Source organism: Anas acuta, chromosome 3 (assembly GCF_963932015.1).
Source record: "Anas acuta chromosome 3, bAnaAcu1.1, whole genome shotgun sequence".
Classification (NCBI taxonomy): domain Eukaryota; kingdom Metazoa; phylum Chordata; class Aves; order Anseriformes; family Anatidae; genus Anas; species Anas acuta.
Window position 1 is genome coordinate 70,692,186 of NC_088981.1, and position 24,867 is coordinate 70,717,052.

The 24,867-nt window shown below is 38.8% G+C and overlaps 1 protein-coding gene across 5 annotated transcripts in view; it reads left to right on the plus strand.

Annotated features, from left to right (window-relative positions):
- Positions 1–23,657, plus strand: part of WASF1 (WASP family member 1) — an 85,076-nt gene extending 61,419 nt beyond the window's left edge. For 3 of the 5 annotated variants that reach the window (XM_068677720.1, XM_068677721.1, XM_068677722.1), the window contains 7 exons: positions 7,496–7,630; positions 14,985–15,138; positions 15,845–15,962; positions 16,777–16,949; positions 18,958–19,137; positions 20,450–21,087; positions 22,739–23,657. In XM_068677720.1, the coding sequence (XP_068533821.1) occupies positions 7,496–7,630; positions 14,985–15,138; positions 15,845–15,962; positions 16,777–16,949; positions 18,958–19,137; positions 20,450–21,087; positions 22,739–22,896 (1,556 nt within the window). In that variant the 3' untranslated portion in view covers positions 22,897–23,657. Of the gene's footprint in view, positions 1–5,151; positions 5,216–7,495; positions 7,631–14,984; positions 15,139–15,844; positions 15,963–16,776; positions 16,950–18,957; positions 19,138–20,449; positions 21,088–22,738 lie in introns of all 5 variants that reach the window. The other 2 variants (XM_068677724.1, XM_068677723.1) reach the window with 2 other exon arrangements.
- The last annotated feature ends 1,210 nt before the right edge of the window (positions 23,658–24,867 follow it).

Below are 24,867 nucleotides of genomic sequence, written 5' to 3' on the forward strand. Positions count from 1 at the left end.
TTAAATATTTTATACATTATACGTGCATTTTATAAACATGTATCAATACCTTGTAATGATAGGTGGATTAGATTTTGCTTGTTTACATGTTAATGTTCTGTCCCTATGCTGAACTTCAGAAGTTTGATGGAGAAGTTAAGGCTAAATTAATTGAGTAATATCTTTGGCAACACTTAACAATTGTCTTGGTTTTGTTTGTCCCACTCGATACATCTCACGTTGGCCTGAGATTTACTGGTCATCTTCTTGAATTGTCAAATTGGTGGTGTCTTATGGCTTTGAGCACTTCAAGTCATCAGTTTGTTTATTCAGATAAATTCTTAAAATTTAGATCATGGTTCCTAGAGACTGCTGATACCATAACAGAGCTGAGGGATGCTGTTTCAGCCTTAGGTGCATTCAAAGGGCTTGCAACTCTTTACTGTCCTTTTGCATTTTTAAAGAAAATAAAAAGCTTCTTCCATCAGGATTCAGGTCCCACTCCTTGTCTGAGAGCCTGTAACTTCATCTGATGGTAACTGATCTGGTGTTGTAAAATGATTTATTTAAACACCCATTCCTTAAGTTTTGCTAATGAATACGGCATAGAGAATGCAGTAATTGAGGTGAATTTAAGGACTGGAGTTTTGAGAGGGACTAATAAAAGGACTCTTCTGCCACACTTCAGTTAGTTTCAAATAGGGTTCAAAACACTGCGTAGGGATTGTAGTTGATTTCAATTCATCTGATATGTCCTGAGAACAAGTCAAAAATGGTGTTTCTTATATTGTAGTATCCCTGCCTATTACTGCATTGGATCGTTAGAGATCATTAGTTTGTGCACAGAAGTCAGTGTTGGACAAATGTTTAATAAATTTTAGGGAAAAACTAGGTGATAAAAAATAAATGAAGAGGGAAAAACAGTGAAAGATTGAAAACTGTAAAACTGATCCATAGCTTTTTCAGATTTTGTAAGCCATTGTATGCTAAATTGCTATGGTGATGAACAGGAATAGATGATACATGTTTTTGTGTGTCTAGTTTAAAAAAAAAAAAAAAAAAAGAGGAAGGGGAAGGCAGTAAGCAGTATTATTTTTATTCCATTTTCACCTAATAGCTACTGGCATTTTCAGCTTGTAGGTGTTTTAAATGTCAGGAGAAGAATTGTCCAAAAAAGGCATACATGCATACATTCTTGGGGGCAGGACTATTTGTCACTTCCAGGACATTTTATTTGGCTGTCACAGGAAAGGACGTTGACACCAGAGGGAGCTGCATCCTGGTGTCACTTTCTTACTGAAAGTTATCATGAATAGAGAGCCCTTTGAGACGAGAAGCTGCAAAAAGAATGAGCTGATAAATGCATTCCTGAATTTAAATTAAATACTTGTGTGTCCTCTTATTTAAGTGAAAAGAACTCTGTGATCTGCTAATAAAAGACATAATGATGGACAGAGCAGGACAACTGTTAATATTTGAGGGAATGTGGCTTGCCTTCTGAAAATGGCAAATTTAGGTATATGTCTGGTTAATTAAGCAAGTTTTGCAAACGCAATAAGGTTTTCACAGATGTTGAAATAAATGCCAATAAATCTGCAAAATAAATTAACAAGTAAACAAATCACTGATCTTTTTTAATCTGGTATTATGTTTCCAGCTATGACCAAAATCCTAAGGCATTATTATTCTAATTGTTGTAGTCATCTGTCATTCTCCTCATTGTACTGCGTGGAACACAAGTAGAGTTTTTGATCAAACAGTCTCATAATGATGTAAGTGATCTGCACTGCTAATAAAACTTCAGTAATACTCACTTTACATAATGACATTAATCTTGATTCTTACCATTCTAACCTATTTACCTATACATTAATTGGAATGTGAGCAACTGTGTTTATTAAATACTGAGCATCCTGCCAATAAGTTTGGGATGGTGTGTTGTTTTTTTTCTTGTAAGTTTTTGTTGTAAGTTATGTGAGTTTTTGTGGCATCTTGTGTGGTTCACTGTTATCACCTGTCATATATTTTTGTAAACTATTCAAAATTGAAGATATATTTGTATGGAATACACACAAAGACGTCAAAATAAACAAATACTGGATTAAAAGTCTCGTATACATACATTCATGCATAGTATTCATTTGAATGGAAGTTATACATTTCACTAAAAGCAAACATTTTGTTTGGCTTGAAAACTCATTTAGTTCAATATGCTTCAAGCGAGAAACAAAGAAGACTGCCAACAGGCATGTAGGTAGAGACAACATTATGGTTGCCTACCACTTCAAACACGACAGGTTGTTTTTAATGTATTTCCCATTTGAGGATTAATGTTCATAAGCACAGGCAAATTATTCTGTGCAGTGTGTGTCGTGGTTCCGCTCGAGTGGGCAGCCGAGCTCCACCACAGCCGCTCTCTCACTCCCCCTCCTCAAAGAGGAATGGGGAGAAAATATGTGAAAGGGGCTCAAGGATTGAGATAAGGACGAGAAAATCATACAATAATTAGTGTAACGGGCAAAACAGACTCAGCATAAGAAGACAGATAGTAAGATTTATTGCTCATTACTAACAAGCTAGAGAAGTGAGAAACAAAGGAAAGAAACCAAAAGCGCCTCCCCCCCCATCCACCCTCTTCCACCTCCTCCCCCCGAGCGGCGCAGGGGGACGGGGGAATGGGGGTTATGGTCAGTCTACAGCACTTCTTCTCTGCCGCTCCTTCTCGGTCACTCTCGTCCCCTGTGCTGTGGGGTCCCACCCACGGGATGCAGTCCTTGACGAACTGATCCGGCGTGGGCTTCCCACAGGCAGCAGCTCTTCCAGAACTGCTCCAGATATGGGTCCGTACCACGGGGTCCATCCCTCAGGAGAAAACTGCTCCAACCTGGCTCCCCTACGGGCAGCAGCTCCTGCCAGATCACCTGCTCCTGCGTGGTCTCCTCTCCACGGGCTACAGGTCCGGCCCGGAATCTGCTCCGGCAGGGGTCTTCCACAGGCGGCAGCCTCCGTCGGTGCAGGGCCACCTGCTCCACCGTGGTCTCCTCCACGGGCTGCAGCGTGAAACCCTGCTCCACCGTGGTACTCCATGGGCTGCAGGGGGACATCCTGCTTCACCATGGTCCTCACCACAGGCCGCAGGGGACTTCTGCTCCGGCGCCTGGAGCACCTCTCCCCCTCCTTCTTCACTGACCTTGGCACCTGCAAGGCTGTTTCTCACTCCCTTGACTCTCCCGGCTGCTGTGTGGCGCAGCGTTTTTTTCCCTGTCTTAAATATGCTCTCACAGAGGCGCAAAACAACATCGCTTATTGGCTCAGATTTGGAAAACAATGGGGCCCTTCCGAAACATGGGGCAGCTTCTAGATCTTTCTCACAGAAACCACCCCTATGGCCCCCTGCTACCAAAGCCTTGCCACATAAACCCACTACATTCCACCCCTCGCCTCTGTGAAAAGCATATTTAAGATTACTCACAATATACTCTTACTTTACAATTATCACAACAACCTTCACAAACTTCACTTAAATCAAAAAGAAAACAAAATTCACCACACCAAAATAAACATAACATCATCACAGCACCGACAAGGTGGACATTTTACACACACACCACCCCTCGTCCCTTCACCACACTAACATCTCACAGTTACTGTTTTCTTAAATTCTTCACAACTTGTACATTCTTAACAATCATCCTGCACATATTTTGCCCGTTACTTCTACCAACTATCATCCTTATCTCAAATTCCTCGAGCCCCACGTTGGGCGCCAAAAAGGACTGTCGTGGTTCCGCTCGAGTGGGCAGCCGAGCTCCACCACAGCCGCTCTCTCACTCCCCCTCCTCAAAGAGGAATGGGGAGAAAATATGTGAAAGGGGCTCAAGGATTGAGATAAGGACGAGAAAATCATACAATAATTAGTGTAACGGGCAAAACAGACTCAGCATAAGAAGACAGATAGTAAGATTTATTGCTCATTACTAACAAGCTAGAGAAGTGAGAAACAAAGGAAAGAAACCAAAAGCGCCTCCCCCCCCATCCACCCTCTTCCACCTCCTCCCCCCGAGCGGCGCAGGGGGACGGGGGAATGGGGGTTATGGTCAGTCTACAGCACTTCTTCTCTGCCGCTCCTTCTCGGTCACTCTCGTCCCCTGTGCTGTGGGGTCCCACCCACGGGATGCAGTCCTTGACGAACTGATCCGGCGTGGGCTTCCCACAGGCAGCAGCTCTTCCAGAACTGCTCCAGATATGGGTCCGTACCACGGGGTCCATCCCTCAGGAGAAAACTGCTCCAACCTGGCTCCCCTACGGGCAGCAGCTCCTGCCAGATCACCTGCTCCTGCGTGGTCTCCTCTCCACGGGCTACAGGTCCGGCCCGGAATCTGCTCCGGCAGGGGTCTTCCACAGGCGGCAGCCTCCGTCGGTGCAGGGCCACCTGCTCCACCGTGGTCTCCTCCACGGGCTGCAGCGTGAAACCCTGCTCCACCGTGGTACTCCATGGGCTGCAGGGGGACATCCTGCTTCACCATGGTCCTCACCACAGGCCGCAGGGGACTTCTGCTCCGGCGCCTGGAGCACCTCTCCCCCTCCTTCTTCACTGACCTTGGCACCTGCAAGGCTGTTTCTCACTCCCTTGACTCTCCCGGCTGCTGTGTGGCGCAGCGTTTTTTTCCCTGTCTTAAATATGCTCTCACAGAGGCGCAAAACAACATCGCTTATTGGCTCAGATTTGGAAAACAATGGGGCCCTTCCGAAACATGGGGCAGCTTCTAGATCTTTCTCACAGAAACCACCCCTATGGCCCCCTGCTACCAAAGCCTTGCCACATAAACCCACTACATGTGTTTGCGGCTGTATGCAAAATAACAAAAAGATCTTGAGACAGATTATTTGCAATTGGAGCTCATTAATGAGGTAGATGAATTGTAAGTCTGATTAAATGATATAGATAAAACAAACTAGCCTTCAAATACATCTATACGTGAAAGTTTATGCTTGATTTTAATTTGTATGTCTCTGAATATTACATGAGTTGTCTAATTAAATTGAATAATTAGAATATATCTGAATATGTTATCAGAACTAGATTAAATCTGTTTATAGTAAATGTATATTAAAAATTTAGTAATCTTGCGCTTAGTGGATCTCATTTTTAAGTAATTTCTCTTGCTTCAGATACAGGTTAAAGAACATAAACTTTTCAGAGTTTCAAGACGTATATTAGAAAGTCTTGTGTTAGGTGAGTTGCCAGCTAAATAGACTTTATTAACTTTCCATCTCTTTTACTGTGGCCTAGTCCTCAGATGCACGGTTCTAAGACCGGCTGTACCTTTCATCTGCTTCTCACTGTGGCTAGTAACAGATGCCTCAAGAAGAATAAGAGCAAGATAAGCATGTATGATGCTTTCCTCCTACTAATCTCTCAGCCTTCAACTGCTTCCAGTTTGGAAGCCTCTTCAACCAGCTGGATTTCTATGTGCTTGCTAATGCTCTGTTTCTTTTCCATGCCTTAGAATCACTGGCCAAATTTAATCTCTCTTTTTTTTTAGGTCACCTACAATTATCTATGATAGCATAGATCCCAGTACAGAGAGCTATGAAGCCTTCCCTTTCTCGACTGTGAAGACCAGTTATTTACTCCTATCCTCTGTTTTATACCTTTTGAGGAATTATTATCGGTGCCATGTCTCTTACTTTTTATACCCTGGCTGTTAAGCTTTCCCAAAAGGCTTTGACTAGGGGCTTTCCAAACTCTTGGAAATCTAAGTAGATCATTGCACTCCATCTGTGTGCTTGTAAACCTGCAGAGGTTTACCTTTACAAAAGCTGCACTGACTCTTCTCAGTTCATCCAGGTGGCTGCTAATTCAGTTCTTCATAATGATTTATACTAATTTGTTCGTATATCAGGTTTACCTGCCGGAAGCTCTCAAGATATTCCATGAAAAAATTGAAACTTGATATTGTGCTTGCCACCTTCCATTGTGTATTAAGGAGATTTACAAATTGTTACTGTTCGTTTTGACAATTTATTTTCTGTACTTTTTATATAGTCACTTCATTTTCTTTGACAAGTCTCCCACAAAGAAGAGTTCTGGCATGAGGATCTCTCCAGTTCCTTTCCACACCAGTGGAAGGTGTGAAGTTAGCTCGTCTCCAGTGATCTTGTCTTCTCTGAGTGCTCCTCTTATACCTTCATTATCAGTTGCCTCTACAGACTCCTTTGCATCCTTTGCAGGCTTTCTTGTTCCTCGTGTGTTTGAAGGAATATTTATTAGTAGTTTGTTAGTTGTTCCTCAGGCTAGTTTTATTTTTGTTGTTTCATTTAATATGCCACAATTTGCAATGTTTTCTATTTTCTTCATTTGTACATGTCTTCTAATTTCTCCCTTTATATTCTGTTGTGTTTATTTGTGCTGTTTTTTATTGCCATTACCTCAGTCTTAATAAATGGTTGCGTGTTGGCCTTGTACCCGTCACATGGTATCCTTAGATAGTTTCCACACTACCTGTAAGGATTTAATTTTTGTCCTGATGTCTTTAAGTGTCCTCATTTTTATGTATACTTCCAGAGTTATTGTGCAATGAAGGCAGAGATTTTGTAAATAGCTTTTCCTGCTGTACTTGTGAGAACTTGTGTGCAAACCAGGTAGTTAGAAATTTGTGAGGTTTATATTTCCAAAACCAACACAGGTGCACTAACAGCACACGAATTACATATGTACAGCGTGATAGAACATTTTAAAAGCTATCGCATGTTGTTTCAATGATGTGGATGCAGATCTTGATAGACAGCCTGGTGCATTTTTCAGTGGCTTTGTCAGACTACTCAAGCTGAGGTCAGGGTGCATTAGAAGCACTCTGTAGAGCATTCCATCTGTAGAAGAAAAATCATTACTGAGCCTTTTCGCATGATACCTGAATCTCCTGGTCTGTTGGGCTAAATTTGTGATGTCCATCAAAGTGAACAAAGGAGACTGTTTTTCTTCAGTATAAATTAGTCAGTTACTAGAATTTTAACCCTTCAAAGTAGAAGTCATTCTTTTAGTGTGTCTTTTTGAATATGCTGGTTCTAATTAACCTAGATGTAGACATCTGCTCTTTCATTTTTGAAAGGTGTTTTGAACTGTAAAAGTGAAAGCTGTATGCCATTTTGAGAAATGTTGAGATAAATTTCACTTGGAAAGATCAGTTAATCTTCATACAGATGCTATAGGTTGTCCTTTAATAAATATCCAAGAAATTGATAGTCTAGTTCTTTGGGTATCGGCATAGTTCAGTCAGTTTTGCCCAACTGTCTGTCTGTTCTGTAAAGTATAAAATGTCATATATGATAAATACATTCTAAATTAAATATTTAACTTCTGTTTATTCTTCTGAAGCATTATTAAATACCTTAGTAAGTACGGATTGTTACTACTGATACTCACGCACCTTAGCTTTACTTACTTAAGGAGAATAATTATCAGAAATCTTTCTAAAAGCAAACTCATCCTGTGGTATTTTCCCCCCTATTTTAGGTAAATATGCTGAAGATATATTCGGTGAACTTTTCAATGAAGCACACAGTTTCTCATTTAGAGTCAACTCCCTACAAGAGCGTGTGGATCGCCTATCTGTCAGTGTTACGCAACTTGATCCAAAGGAAGAAGAACGTAAGTTAATGTCTGCATTGAAGATTTCTTATTTCATCCCCCTAAAATCACTGATACATGAAATAGAAATAAGAATAGCTTAAATTATATTTATGTGAACCCAGAGTAGAGCATTATGAAAGTGAGGTTCATTTCTGTTTCTGCTGCTGGCTGTTTTTATAGCCTTGAGCAGCTTTCTGAGCTCAAAATTTTCATGGTTACTGAACACTACTGTTACCCACAACTTTACATAAAAATTGCTATAGGAGTATGTGTCGCTTCAGTAGTATTAGTGTTAGTAATATTAATAATTTGCAATGTTATGGGAATTCATGGGAATACATCTTTATTCTTTTCCTTAGTGACTTTCTTACTCATTGCCATGGGATGTAACCATTTGTCCAGATAGGGTTTTTGCACTTAACGTGATACCATCTTATATTTTGTATGAACTTGTATAGCTTCATTTACGATGCTATATACTCCCTTGGATTCTTCCTAAATAGCTTTCAGTAATATAAAGATGGTTGGATTGAGAAAACAAGTACTTCTAACAGTCAATAGGATATGGCTAGTGCTTATAAAATAGAATTTTTATGGGATTGAAATGATGTATGGACTTTGTGATTACTATAAGAACAATGACCAGGTAATGTGCAAATATCAGGACACTTTTTACCTTCCTTGGATATCTGCTGGTTACAGATGGAACTATAAAACATCCTGTAACCCCAGTTTTAGGGTGTTCTAGATATATGGCTAAGACCTGGAAAGTTGAACTTCCTATCATGAAAAACAACTTCAGACTGCTTGTGGGATCCAATTTTAAAATATAGAAAGCTGTTTCAGTTCTAAATGTCTAGGTATGATGGTGGCATGTCATAGAGGAACAACAAAGCATCAAGCCAGGAGCATGTTCTCAGGCTGTTTTGTTACCTATGTTGAAATTTCACTATTAGCAAAATCAAGCTAAGGAAGTTCAGACTCTGTACTTCGTGTGAGATTTATTTCAGAGCAGGTTTTGAAAGACAGCTGTTCACAGCTTGTGGCAGATTTTCCAGAAAACCATGACTCGCCTAGGGGAATTCTTACATTAATGGGATTTTCCAAGTCTCTTGACAACTGAGCATAAATCATATGCATACACCTCTTTTTCCAATAAAATACCATGTTTACTGTGATCGGATAATGACACAAATCTGTTAGTGTACAGTAACAAATTGTCAGCAATTCTGATCTTGTAACAGCTGCAGTACTCCAGAGTGTTAATGTCATTTCCACGTTTACCCTTGAGAACTTAGTTACTCTTTCAGATCAGAGTGGGATTTATGGTGATATATCTGGCATGGCAACCATTCACGTTCCAGGAAAATAGAGACCATCATATGGTTAATATGTCTTAAGGATGTTACAGGATAGTGAGGTGGAAGTTTGTACTTTACAGCGTAAATGGCCTTTGACAAGTGTGGTTGTAGGTTACAGAACGACATACTCGTACCTATTTGGTGTTAGAGAATTGCCAGAAATATTTGTAAATAGTCTGTAGTACCAAATGCACCAGATCAATAAGTTGTCACAGAACTGCATATCTATTTGCTAAGCTGCATATGTAAGAAAAGAGACTGATGCATTACAATTAAAGGAAACAAGGCTACAAAGAGGTCTACTTGATCGAGTCCAGGGTGGCTGATTGTGACGTGGATCTGACACCCTGGATTTGTCTCTCATTCCATAAAAGAGATAGAATCATAGATTCTGTGATTCTGTGAAAAGATGACTGCTGGTACTTCAGAGGAACACATGCGTCAGGAGCTGTTAAATGACTGCTTTTATTAACTAAGAATATCCAGTCCTTGAGCCAGTCCTTGAGCCATCCCCAGCGTTCCTTATTCACAAAAGTCTGGCCAGAATGAGTCACCAGATGAGAGCAAAAGAGATGAGAGGAAACCTGACATTCTATTTCTGTAAAAATCGAGGATCAGGAAACCTTTTCACCTTCAGTATCCTCTTTGGTGCTTGAAATTTAGTAGTTTATCACAAACGGTCTTGCTTTAGTCTTGGTCAGAGCTAAAATATCTGGAGACTGGTAATGCGTGAAGGTTTGTGGAAGACATTTAGATTTACCTTTCTTACCTTTCCTAACGCAATCTGGAAGGATTAAGCAAATTTCAGTACTTCTATTCAGCTAACAGCATGTGTAAAATGGGCTATGCTTGCAAAATGAGTCTCATTTGATAGCTCTTTGCCAGCAGGCAGTAATAGAAGATGTAATGTGTTCCTTTGGGCCCAATGCTATTACACTAGAGGAAAAAAATTAAGATTCATTTAAAGCTAAGCAGCACGAGCAAAACCAGCACAAGTCAGATTCACTGAGCAAGGTACAGATACTTGACAAAGTGTTCCTGGTAGAGTCAAAGTAGAGAAAAGCTCTAGAATTTTTGAATAGTTTGTGTGTGTTTTGGGGATTATTACAATATCTGAAAGAATATAAAACCAAATGAAACCAAGATTAAGATTGTGTACTGAAGAACTTGACTCCTGGCATACAATCCTTCTGTCACAGAACATATAACATATTAACATGGAGAATAACGCTGTTGTCAATTAATTCATAATCAAGTTTACCATCAAAGTCAACTAAAGAAAAAGACTGTTCAATTAAGCTGTGTAGTAGGACCCTTTTCTTGGCACTTCTCCATGCAAATGAACATTGGATTTGAGCGCGTGTCCCTCCCAAAGACCCTTGCAGATGGCTGAGCTCCAGCTGCTTTCTTTTGCTTCTCTGCTTTTTCTTCCGGTTTTCTTAGCCCTTGATTCAATTTGGGGGTTATTTAGTAAGTAAATCAGTTCTAAATTCGTGTGTCCAAGGCTCAATAGAGCAGTGTCAAAGCCATGATATTGCATAATTTGGTCTTTGTATACAAAGAGGGATGTGGACAAAATGTCATTTGTTGAATAATGTGGCAGCTTTGTTCAGACCCACCAGCAGATTCTCTGCTTGATGCAGCTGGGTGATTCAGTTCCCTCACGTGCTGCCCTGGGCTTCCTAGTGCCACGTGCTGCATTTAAAGCAACTTCTCAGTCCTCCTAAAACGATTGCTCTAGCATTTGTGTCTCCTCTTTGTTTACCTGTAGTAGTTAAGCTACATAAATCCCCTATCCAAAAAGTGCTTGAGCTGCTGTTGTTTTTACAAGTATGATAGAACATTTGAATTGCTTGTCTTGGGGACAAGCCCATAGGAGAGTAGTTTCTACCCTGGAGAAGCAATCTCTCAGCTTAGCAAGTATTAGACCTGCAGTGACTAGTCAGAAGTATTCTCATGGGCGAGAAACCTGGTAGGTGTGAGGCTCTAGGCTTTGGTGAAACATAATCATTAGTTTATATATATATATGAAGTGGAAATCAGGCTTCAGGATTGCACTGTCTTCAGGAACTGAATCACACAAACAAACAAGAAAAACACAAAAACTCCTTCCCCCATTTATTACTTTTAATTGGATTTTTAAGACCATGTTGTCCATTAGATGTTTATACTGTCATTCTTTCTTCCATGCACTTTTCAAATCACTCAGTAAAATTTTGAACAGAGGAAGGGAATTGTAGGCAACCGAATCCATTCATTTGTATATAATTTCTCACAGTTGATCAATTCTGCAAGGAGATGTAGCTGTGACATTCAAAAGGTCGTGGTCCTAAAGTTTTCAGGATGAAATTCTGCAAAAAGTGTAGAGAGAGCTCTAAAAGGAACCCATATTATTTTGTATGTTGAAGTGAGTTTAAATTAATAAAACATCTGGTGTCTTCAATTTTTTTTTTTCCTTATGGTGAGATAAAATGTAATATTTAATATCTTTGAAATGTAAAAGTAGCTACTTTCTGTCAGTATGCTGATGTGCTCTATACCTAACTTCTGCTACAAACTGGGGATTTTAATGATACTAAGAGGAGAGAAATGTAAAGAGAGGCTTAATAGGAGGTAAAACATTATTAAAAGCCACATCAGTAGTACATGTTCATATTTCATTGCAGTTCAGCCCAGAAGAAAGCTTTTTATTGTATGTTATTCAAGTGCAATTTAAATACCTTTTTTTTCCCAATTTGCTTCTGTTTACGAATAAAAATGGACTTAGATCTTTTTTCAAAACCAGGTGTACAAAATCTTGGTGGTTTAGCTTTCTGAGATAAATAATTCTTAATTACATGGAAAATGCTGTGGTTATAGACAGTTAGACTGGCTGGTATAATAGGTCTTTTCATACTGTCCCAAGAACAGATAAAGTAAAGATAAACTGGCATTTATTCAAATTCTTGAACGGGCGTTTAACTAAATTGTGAGCACCTCAACTTTTAGGGAAATACAGAACCAGTTTTTTGTACCTAGCAGTAAACACAAGTGGTGTAACAGATGGACTTTTGGAGAAATTTAGCCATACAAAATGTAAGATTTGGGGCTATACAGACTTTGGTGCTGATTAGGAGTTAGGCAACTGGAGGCTCAAATTTATCAGCATCAAGTTAAATCCCTGAAGCATTTCCAACTCCTCCTTCAGTGTCCCCCATCTCCCCACACCTGAATTCATACATATAGCTCGTTTGCTCTCTCGCTGTGCTAATTTGTCACTCAACCAAAGCTAAGTGGCCAGATGACCAGCCAGGTTCTCACGTTTTTCCCACCCTGGAGGTGGGAAGCCACACACACGGTGCTGCTGTTTCCTAGCCAGCTGGCAAGCTAAACAAGTGGCTTTGTGAGCCAACTGTGGTTATATACGGTGCCCAGGGTTATATCCTGTGTTTGCAACATGCCAGTTACCCAGTCCCTTTCTGTAGGCTAGCTATATCAGTATTTTGTCATAAGTCTCAGCATTTTGTGTTCCGTGCCCTTTCATTTCCCTCATAATATCATAATTTAGTCAGTCTTTTTGAATAATGGCATGCTTTACTTTGAATACCTTTCATTGAATATCAATGCAGGAAATGCTTTTGGCTGTTTGGAATTCAGCAGTGTGTGTTTTCTCTGAAGATCTTTGCTCTTTAGCCTAGTAGAGAGGAAGTAATCTACACTTGCTGGCTGTTGATTGATTATCCTCAGGTGTGATGTTCCCTTGTACATGTTTTTAAAAAGTGGAAATTAAAATAAGAAAATGGAGATTATGAGCAAGCCCAGCTGTATTTGTTCACTAGAGATCAAGCATGGAATGCAAATAAAGTTTATAGAATAATGTATGTCTCAGTAATATGGTGTCACATACCCTGTGAATATTTTAATATTAAAACAAAGAACTGGCTTCATATTTAGTACAATAAATTTATTTAATTGCTTTCAGAATGTTGACAGGTTCAAAGTGAAGTATGCAAGTATGCTAACTTGCTTTTTTTTTTTTTTTACTTGCATAGTTTCCAATAAATAACAGGCAGTTAAAGACTTGCAAGATTGCCAGGCAACTCTGAACAAGTATGTTTGGTGTGATTTGCAAAACTAGCAACCTGAAAAACAGCTAAAACGTAAAAGATTCTAAAAAAAATAATAATAAAAAATGTGTTTTTAGATTAGGCAAACCCTAGTTCTTTTATTTCAATTGTGAACTTCTGCCAGCAAAAAAACATGTACTTCATGACAGGTACAAAATATGTATGGTTATTTATGAGTGCAAAAATACCTGTAGAAACTGAGAGTCCTAGCTGGTATTTGTACATTATAACAATTCTTTCACACGCTTAGAAAGGCTTCTGAGCAGCTAATTAAAGGCATTAAAAGGATAAAAGATACTGTAATGATATATAATCTAAGGTTAAAGAGGAGAAAACTTCTCCAGCACACACAACCTTGCCAAGTACAATAAACTTCAAAAGCCAAACTGAAAATTGCATAAATCCTATCTTTAGCCTCACAAAGGACGCTGCCAATACATTTAGGTAAGAACAGAGAACATTCCATGAATTGCAAACCCTCTGGAAAAAAAAAACTGCCTTCTGCCCCTTTGTGATTATACAAAAGAAATCCAGCTCTGCCTGTGTGTTTATGCACAGGCACTTGTACGTGTTCTAGGAAACAGAGTAAACACAGCTCTCAGCTTAAGCCAATGCAGTCTTAAAAAAAAAAAAAAATAGTTGCAAAAGACCCTCGTGATTTTTCTCTAAAGAAGTGAAATGGGAGAGACATCCTCTCATCTTGAGTAAACAGGCACTACTGTCAACAATATAAAAATGTGTTTATTTTATACACACACACACACACACACACACATATATATTTCTTAATAAATGAAATGAATGTAATGAAAATGGTTTATTTGTATCATGTTATAAAACTGCCTGTTTTCAGTATCAGTGGTTTGTCATTTTATTTTAATTTTTAAAATATCTGAGCCAGTGAAAAAGGATGCTGATTTATTTAGTTTATTTAACAGAGGCTACAAAGAAAATCGTGAGACACACCTGGGCTTCACAGAAGTAGTAAATGACCATCAGGGAGAAATAGTAGCATGAGACTGAACAGGTACACTGTTCCAGGATTGAAGGTGTAGGTTTCATCGAGTAATCACTTTTCCATTGATCTTTTTCTAAATTTCAGTGATTGCAAGATAGAAAAATATAGGCAGGCTTTAGCAACAGAAAGTCAATGTTTCAAGTCTCTGTTTAATCTATTGAATTCATCTAGTTTTATTTTTCCTTTGAATCTTACATAATGGTCATTGATTATTCCTCATTTAGTGTACTTAAAAACTCAAGGTGTCTCACCTGAATTAAACAGAGTGGTCTCATCTCAATTAAACAGTCTGATTAAAAAAACAGCATTTGACTACTTTCATGTGTTGGAACAAAGTGTCACCTCCCATTGGAACTCACTGATATCTGTAGAAGTTTAAGTGATTTGCTGGTGTGGCATCTTGGTGGGCCTTTGGACGAGCTGCTGCCTACATGCAAGGAACAGAAATGTTAATGACAGACAAAGGTAAAATCACCTCAAAATAGAGAGGGATGTTTTAGTGCTAAAAGGATTATGAAATGGAGTTGGTAGATGCTATCGGGTATTTCTGAGCTAGAGAATTGTATTTTATAGCTATGTTAAGCAATTTGTTGAATTACTTTGGAGAGAGAGAGTTCTGATAATCCGTCCAGGTGAGCAAAAGTTTTCTAGGAAGCTAAATAAAGGGTAATGAACTAGAACATTACAAGCATGTTTTTGACATAATCTGACAGTATCTTGCCATGGCAGTAGTGCTAGATGAATTTATATTTGCTGAACCGTGCGTTTGTGCAGCACATAATAGTTGTAATGCTTAATATTTATATTCTGTCATTAAGCAATTCCAGATTAAACTAAATAAAGTATCTTTGATGGCATTTTTTAAAAATGGCAATATCCCCTTCCAGTGTCATTGCAGGACATTACAATGAGGAAAGCTTTCCGCAGTTCCACAATTCAAGATCAGCAGCTGTTTGACCGCAAAACTCTGCCTATTCCTTTGCAAGAAACGTATGACATTTGTGAGCAGCCTCCTCCACTTAACATTCTCACCCCTTACAGGTTAGTGTAAAAAAAAAAAAATAAAAAAAAATCAAAGCCAATTTCTAGCTGATTTTTTTTTGGTAATAAAGATGCTATATTCAGTCATTGTGTTCATGTTGAGAAGCACTTGAATGCCTAAGGAGCCACACTAGAAAACTGTGAAGCTGCTTGAAGAATACAGGCAGCAGAAGACATTGTAAATATTAAAACCTTACTCAAGTCTACCCAGATTTTACCCTGATCTAACAATGGTATTAAAAAGCCTTTTTGATTTGTATATATTAAACCGTGTAAATGATGATGAATGAGAAGTGAAGAAAACAAGTGGTTAAATATGTAGAAGGAAAGGTTTTTAATGGAGGTGAATGTTGTCTGCTGATCCAAAGCCAATTTAAATCAGCAGTTACAACACTACCACTCAAATTTACTTAAAATTTGTAGAGCAAGATTTAAGTCATTGAACTAGGAGTTCACTTATTGAGAATACTTTTTTTAACTAAAATTTGTGTTAGTTACTTGTCTAAAATTGGGACCTTAAACACAAAGATGGTAAAGACTGATGGCATAGGAGTTCGGTGTTCATCTTTTTTAATGTTTATCATCAGCAAAACATGTCATGGCCTGGGATACCAGATATTCCATAATATGCCTTTATTTTGCTTTAATGTTTGCATTCATGTGTGTCAAGTAAACAGCATGTCCTGTTCGGGTGACTGTATTACAGGGATGACGGAAAAGAGGGTTTGAAGTTTTATACCAATCCTTCATACTTCTTTGACCTGTGGAAGGAAAAAATGATACAGGACACTGAGGACAAAAGAAAGGAAAAGAGGAAGCAGAAGGTACGTATGTTATTTTTGTATAGCTCCTGGTTGTTGTGTTTTTTCCTGTAAAGGGTTTACTTGCACATATGGTACGTTTTTGGTTATGCTATGAATAGCAACTCAAGCTTTACAGAGACAGTTATGGTTCTCGTCATTCAACTAAAATTACTTGTGTCCTTTCACTGCCATCAAGTTTAACAAATATTTAATAATAAAAAAATATGGAAGGGCCTAGAGCTTTTATGCTGTCCTAATGTAACTAACAGCATGTTGGTCAGAACATGGAAGTCTTCTAGCAATGACTCAACAAAGAGAAAAAGGAGAACTACAGCAAGAATAAGGGATTCCACTAGACTACTTTTTAATACTACAGACTTCTGACAGCCTCACAGATGGAGGAAGAAATTAAATCCTTATAAATATGTTTACCCTAAACTAGGAATAAATTGGTGGGAATTGAGTAATTGGTGTATATTTTCTTAAAATCAAATAATCTTGAAAAGGCGATGCTACTTCCTTTTTCACCATTATTCTGTATATTTCAACACAGAGGCAACAAGTATAACTGATCTGGAATTTCATTTCAGACAGTAAAAGAAGCTATTTGTGCAATTATTTTTCAGTATATTATTGAGCAAATTATATACTAGATTGAAGCTTCTGCCTCTTACAAGGCTTTTTGGTTTATATATCATGTTTAGACTGAAATTATATTTTTTCTTGCACTCTATTTGGGAGTGTTTTTCATTATTTTGTGGCTGATGTTTAAATGCATCTAATTTAAAAACACTGTCTTAGTTGTCATTTTCTTTTTTGCACAACTCTCCTACAGCAGAAAAATCTAGATCGTCCTCATGAACCAGAAAAAGTGCCGAGGGCACCTCATGACAGACGGAGAGAGTGGCAGAAGTTAGCCCAAGGTCCGGAGCTCGCGGAAGATGATGCTAACCTCTTACATAAGCATATTGAAGTTGCTAATGGCCCAGCTTCACATTTTGAATCAAGGTTACTCTTTATTTTTTCTATCCTATATTAAGTATAGATAATTGTACTGTATAGGAAACATGCTTTTGAGGAATGGTAGATGACGAGATGCTACTGCTGTTCTTGAAATGCACTGAAAATCATTGATTTAGCTCTATCAAAAATCAGTTTTAAAATTCTCGGCTGGTGTATTTTTTAAAGAGTTGTTATTATCGTGTTACTGGAGTCATCCGTCTGTGACTTGAAGGAAGTGTAGTCCCTACATTCCAGTCTTGACCTACAAAATCCCTATTATTCCAGTCTCTTGATCTTTCTTATAGCAGACACTGCCAAGGCTATATGGTGGGTGTGATGTGAACAAATGTCCACTTGGAACTTGGATGCAATTGCTGAGCATATCTTTACTCATGAGCAAATCCAAGATTTGATTGATGTTTCTGGTTACAGTCTATTATGAAATCCAACTTGTTGGACTCTCATTTCACAGCACGTATTTGCAGGTGGCTAAAAGCAGCGTTTTACATGGTACACCTCCCGTGTTTCCTCTTATGGTGCTTGTCCAAAAGCAAGTCCATTCTATCATCTGAGAAAAAAAAAGAAGTCTAACAAGTAATATTAACAATTTTTTTTTAGTTAAAATTGATTTGTTGTTCTCCAAATATATATATATATATATTTTTAAATCCCATTTCCTTCACCAGCCAAGGAAATACTCTGTTCAGCTCCATAAGACTTTCAAACAAACTTAAGCGTAGCAGTGGATGATTGTAACAGCTGTAGGTGACAGTGTTTTGTGTCTGAAAAATGGAAAAACCTGCTTGTAGAAAACTTATCTTTTCGAGTTCATAAAGTAAAAATTGTCTTAGTCCAGGCAGTAGGGTACAACTCAAGTAATGGCAATGAGCATTTTTCTGGGAACAGTTTTGTAGTATCTTATTTTTGTAAACTGCAGTGTCAAGTAGTTGACAGAAACACTTGCCTGCTGTAATTTTTTTTGTGTGTTGTATACCACATTCCATATTAGACACACTTGTTGCAGGAGTCCTTTTATGTCCAGGACCATTATCTCAGTAACAGCAATGAAATTATGAATAATGCTTGGGAGCAGTACCTGTGCAGAAGATGTTGTTCAGATACAGAACAGCACAGTGCTTTTGAACACTGAGTAAGAGCTTTGCCCCCTGAGGATTTAATAGGCTTAGATACTACAGTGGTCACAGTATGTGGAAACATAGAGTACCACTATAAATGTTGGACAGTGTTCATAAACATGTGTCATCTAAATTTAATAGAGAATTTGGACAGATACTAATATTTTTAATTGAGTAGTTGAATAAAATTTCCTAACTGATCAGGTCTTTAAGGAGTGTCAAAAGTTGTCATTAACAAGTAAGTTGAATCATTTTAAGCTTTGTATATAGCTGTATTTACTGCTGCTACCCAATAGTAGACCTTTAGATTATCTTCTTTATATCTGTTGTGTAGCTACAAAGTGTTAGGTCTGAAGTAGTATGTTCTCCATATTTATTGGAATATAGAACCTCTGACAAGTTCAACTGTTCAGTTGTAAATTCTACCACTTGATGGATGGTTCATGAATGCTATAAAAGAATGTGGTTGTTCATATGTAGGGATTGAGGAGTTGAAACCATTACCAAGTGTAATGCCTGTTGCATAGTGCAGTCTGTTACATACATATTTCTGATTGTATCGGTATGTTTACTTAACTCAAAATAATGTGACTCATCAACAGTTAAGATCACACACTTAGTAATTGTCTGATATATCTGTCAAAAGCCAGCTTTAAGATATCAGAATTGTCTGATACATCTGTTATAGACTTAAAGCTGCTAGAAGCAAAGTCATGGAAGGTGGAATGTGTTATAAAAAGCTATAGGGTATAATATGCAACATTGCTGAAGGTCTTTGAACTCAGAACCAAAACCGAAGTATAAAATAGTAGCTGAGGGCAATAATATTTAGATTTAATAAAGCTTATGTTGGACCGTTTTTTGCTGTTTTCCTACAGATCTCAAGCATATGTGGACCACATGGATGGATCGTATTCTCTTTCTGCATTACCCTATAGCCAGATGTCTGAACTTCTGAACAGAGCTGAGGAGCGCGTCTTGGTCCGGCCACATGAACCACCACCACCGCCTCCCATGCACGGAGCAGGAGATGTGAAACCCGTGCCTCCTTGTGTTAGGTAAGGAGTGATCAAGCCACGTGCAAATTTACTGGGGAGGTTTAGTTTCCCACCACCCCACTAACAGTTGTTTGTGTTACTTCTATACAGCACAGGCAGCACACACATTCTGTGTCAGTCCATAGTCCTTACATCTCCACAGCTGCAGGGCCATGTAGGAGCTGGGAGAGAGGACTTAAAATCTAAATCTCATAGTGTATGATTTTGGAGACAGGCCCTACCTAACCAACAATGTGTTGACTATGTCACATTCTGAGGGAAACTTTTTGGAAAATGTTTTTCTGAATGATGGCGGAATCTTAGGATTTAGCACTGGAATTTTGAAAATCTAACATTTGTACTACTGACCTATGTTTCAGCATATATGAAAGGAAGGAAATGTGGTGAGGTCAGCTGATGAAATTATATATTCATTATTATATTCATTACATTTGCTAAATTACAATGACATTTTTTTCTCAGTTGTTTTCGTTTTCTATTTCTCTATATTTATTTGGAACTGGATACATACTTAGAATATTTCACGCCCCTGTTTTTATACTCAAAATTTTAGTGTAGGGTCAGATACATACAACTTGAAATACAGGACGGTTAAGTTGTTAGATCAGCGAGATGTTAATCTCCTGAAAAGAGTGTCTTTTTACTGTTCAGGAGAATATACACAGAAATGCAAAGCTCTTTAGATTAGTTTTACCACAGCAGCTGAAAGAAATACTCTAGTAGTCTTTCAGGGAAGCAGTTGTACTGTTCCCATTTGTTTTCTTTGATTAGCCTATTCATTGCACAATAATGAGCATGTAGCATATAAATATACCTCTCTGTAGATACAGTTGATGACCTTTCATATAAGCCTCACTCTCCCTGTCATCGAATCTTAACTACGTATTTCAGTTTCAACTCTTCCTCACTGCTTCTAGTGCTTTTTTTGGTTTGTTTTTGGTTGGTTGATTTGGTTTAAGGTCTGTGGATTGAAGCAGTTAATCAACTGTTAGTTTCTTTATCTCAGGTAAATAACTTGTATTAATTTAGGGGTGGAAGGGGAGAGTAATACTTGGCACAGGAAACGTGATAAAGATGCAGTTTTGTATGAACTTAGTTAATAGCTGGATGAGTGCATGGGTCTGTTGGTAAAACTGATGTATACTCTGTATTGAGAGTTAGGTTTCTTTGTATGTGAAGTACAAATACCTTGAATTTTTGATAGTACATAACACTTTAATGGGCAGTGTTCAATATTCTTAAGTTGCAGAAATGAATCTCTTACTCTTCTTTCCAGCTCTAATAACTGTTGTCCTGTTATTTGGCATTTCAGCTCCACACCTGGCTTGGTAGAAAACCGTCCTCAATCACCAGCAACAGGCAGAACCCCCGTGTTTGTGAGCCCCACTCCTCCTCCTCCGCCACCACCGCCTCTTCCATCTGCTTTGTCCACTTCGTCATTAAGAGCTGCAATGACCTCCACTCCTCCCCCCCCAGTCCCACCTCCTCCACCCCCTCCTGCCGCTGCTCTGCAGGCTCCGGCCGTGCCACCTCCACCAGCTCCTCTCCAGATAGCTCCTGGAGTCCTACATCCTGCTCCACCGCCCATTGCTCCTCCCCTGGCACAGCCCTCTCCCCCTGTCACTAGAGCTGCACAGGTGTGTGAAGCTGTACCAGTTCACCCAGTTCCTCCCCAAGGTGAAGTACAAGGACTTCCTCCACCACCACCACCTCCTCCCTTGCCTCCTCCTGGCATTCGGCCCTCCTCTCCTGTCACGGTTGCTGCCCTCTCTCACCCTCCCCCTGTTCTGCACCCTCCTCCCACAACCATTGTCCCTGGCCCTCATGCCCCCCTGATGCCTCCATCTCCACCAGCCCAAGTGATTCCTGCTCCTGAACCCAAACGCCATCCTTCAACTCTTCCTGTAATCAGTGATGCTAGAAGCGTTCTGCTGGAAGCAATACGAAAAGGTAATTTTTGGCTAATAAGCAACAAGAAGAATGGTCTCAGAAGTGTACTAAATATGCATTAGCATTGAAAGATGAAACATTTCACCTGTAGGAAGTTAGTTTAGAGGAGCACATCTTAACTCTTTCTGTTTTCTGTTCCCTGCAGTGTGTACATTGCCAAGCAGACAGATGCTTTTTTCAGCTTGTGATGGCACTTATCAGATCTTTTGTTTGGATGGCAAAACTGGTTTTCTGTTAAAGATTAAAAAGCTGTACATGTGTTAATAGATGATCCATGAAGATTATCTCTTCATTTCTGTTTACCTGGAAATGTACCTATTTCTGATAGCCGACAGATCGTGTAGAAGACAAAAACATTGTTTTTCCCCAGACTGCTAGATAAAAGCAGAACAGATAATGGACGTTTCAATTTTGATATTATCAGCATTTTACAGCGACATCTAAATGACAATCAGAAATTGTTGCTGAAGACTTGAGCTGTTAAGAATCTAATTTTAACATGTCTCAGCACAGTAGTGGAGCAGTTGCACAGTCCCCTGCTGGCAAAGCACAAGTGAGTGTCAGAGATGCAGGGCAATGTTTTCCTGATTGTTTAGGGAAGGAGCTGGTTGTACAAGCTGTGCATTTCAGCCTATGGCCAGAAAAATCCCTGCTGCACTGTGAGCGCTGTTGTTTGACTGTGTGGTGTCTTTGAATGGTAAATCTTTCTCAAACGTCTCTCATACTGCACTGTTCTGTTTTTCACATGCATCTACACCACAGTACAGAATCTGTATTGTACTGCAGTACCTGTAGGTAGGCTATAACACTAATTCAGAATAATTTTGAAAGCATCTATATGCACGTGAGGTGATAACATTTGAATAAAGAAGTATCATTTCCAACCAACAATACTTAAATACAACAGTAGTAGAAAACATCACAAAATAATTAAAAATAATAATAATAATAAAAAAGAGGTGCCTTCTGACACAGTTGATTCCTGAAAAAGCTTCTGACCAAGTCTTGCACAAGAAACAGAGGCTTAAGTTACCATAGCTTCAAGTCCACCAAAGTACATGTACTGTCAGTTGACAACACGGAGTATTAAGTACAGGATTTAGGTCACATTTAGATGGTGTCAATCTATAGTGTTGTGAACATAAATCCCCAAATATATAATATCTGCCATGTCTGTAACTGAGTTATTGGCGTTTTCACTTTATCAGTATGTTATTTCTGCTTTGTGTTTCACCCTGAAGTAATATTTTATCTCAAAATAGGCCATTACGCGGTCAAAACTGAGTTACAAGAAATCCTATTGTGTTAGGATACTCAAATAGCTGTAACTTTTAATTGAAACCCTGAAGAGAGAGTATAAAAATGTTTGGAAAAGCAAATAGTAAAACAGCTTAATCACTTGGAATGGTGCTAAATAGCATGGGTGTATTTTTAATGGGGAACCAGAAGCAGTAGAAAGACCAATGGTCCTGTCTGCTACAGCAACTTCAACACTCCTCTCAAAAAACATGACAGAGAACACTTCCACCTGAGGAGGACGGTGTCTTCATCCTTCATTTTCGCTTGCAAAGCATTTTGTGAGTCAGGAGCTAAATGCCTTGTTTAATGATAAAGAGGGACGGTAACACTTGTGTGTTTTGGTGTTCTTCAGGTATTCAGCTGCGCAAAGTTGAAGAGCAACGTGAACAAGAAGCTAAACACGAGCGTATTGAGAATGATGTTGCTACTATACTTTCTCGTCGCATTGCTGTGGAATACAGTGATTCAGAGGATGACTCAGAATTTGATGAAGTGGATTGGTTAGAGTAAAACTAATGCATTGCTGTACACTACAAAATCGAATGCTAATGTCCATTGTGGTGCTTGTTCTTTGAAGGTTTGATGGTCATTTCTAGTGTTTTTTGTATTCTTTTCTTTACATAATTAACCCATGTTTTTCTACTTTTCAGTTTACAAAAAAACTCCTAGTGCATCTTTGAAACTAAATGTTTTACAGTGGCTTTTATTACAGATCTTTTTTTTTTTTTTTTGAAGGAACGTACTTCGTTCCAATAGACCACTAAGTATTAAGCATGGGCAGCTGTTGTTAGAGTAGCAGTTTCAATTTTTTGGCATATCTTAACTGTGCACTTTGTGAATTTTAAGTTAATGAAGGCAACTGAGATTGACATTCCGAGGGCAGCTGTATGTACTAATGAGCCTTATTCCACTTCTAGAATGTTTTAAAAACATTAAACCTAGCTATCAAGATATCACTGCCTCAATTACATCTGTACACTAAAAGTACATATAGTTAGCAGCACTGAACACACTGAAAGGAAAATGGATTTGGGGGGTTTTTATTATTGTTTTATTGTTGTTTTTAAATAATTATGGCCTTATTTGAATGTTTAGAGATCCCCTTTCCCTTCTTCCCTCCCAGGTACATATTGTGTGGTACTATTTTTGCCTGCATAATAAAAGTTTAATTTTTTTTTTCTTTGTGAAATCTTCTGACTTAAACATGCTGTGTAACTTATGTAACTGTTAAAATAACAGTTTGATTTAATAAATGGTTCATTTTAAATGTTCCTGGTTGTTGCTTTTTCAGTGAAACCTGCTTTTCACTGCTGTAACTGAGGGATGCTTGGATTTCACAGATTTAATCTGTGGTCTGCAAAGTTGGAGTAAGCACTGTATACTTTATCAAAGGGCCTGTGTTAAACAAGAAAATGCATCATCTGATGATAAAAGTGTATGCATATCTACAAGAAGATGAAATCTTACTGTGATCCATTAGTTTAAAAAGAAAAGAAAAGTGGGAACTTGTGAGCTATATGAAGTGTTTTTTTAAAGCTTTACCATCAATGTATCTTGAGAGAAGGGGAGGTGCAGCAGTCAAAATCATGGTCAGTGAAAGACTGCAAAGAACATGGATAACACTGCAAAGTCATTTTTAAGTGCTACCTGGGAGTGTACCGCATGTTGAATAGTTACAAGGCTTTTGTGTTTCTTTCTGTTCTCTGGAATAACTCCTTCAAATCTGAGCAGAGAGTCAAAAACCTTTTGATAACGGAGGCATGAGGGGCTGCAGGAGCACTCTGCTTTGCTTACTCCTGGAAAATGGAATTACATAACAGAGGGAAAATAGTGTTGAAAGTCGGAACAAGATTTCTGAAGGTGGGACATGAAATGTGTAGGATGTGGAGCCATTTGCAGAGGCATGTGGTTATTAACCTGCTCGTGGGACTGGGCAAACCTCCAGAAGCCCAGACGAGTAGGAATACATTACAGCAGCCCTCCCAACGTTGCTGTCACCATCTCAGGCTCCACTGCAATTTTCTACACAGCCTCCTATATTGAAGACTTTCCCCACTGCAACAGTAATGCCCTTGTTGTGTTTGCAGGAGGAAAAGCATCCTCGCAGTTTGTGAGTCTGTGTGTTTATTATGATAGATGCAGTTCTTCTCCATACACTGTTTTCCTTGATAGTTGTCTAGGCAATAATGCCATCTGGTTTATTCTGCCATTCTCAATTAACTTGCAACATGCGTGTCCTTAATAGCTCCCCATAATTCTTGAAGAAAAGATGTCTGAAGCACCACTGCATGATTATTAGATAGTGTTTGGTTCTCAATCCTAAATTGCCAAATCTGGCCCAATAAATAAATGTGGGATGCCATTTACACAGCTGAAAGGGATTGATATCTTCAAGCAAAAGTGTTATGTATGTGCCTGCAGGGAGCCAGATCTATGTTTTAGGGAGCTCGTTGCCTACATGCCATGTTTAGGTAACTTCTG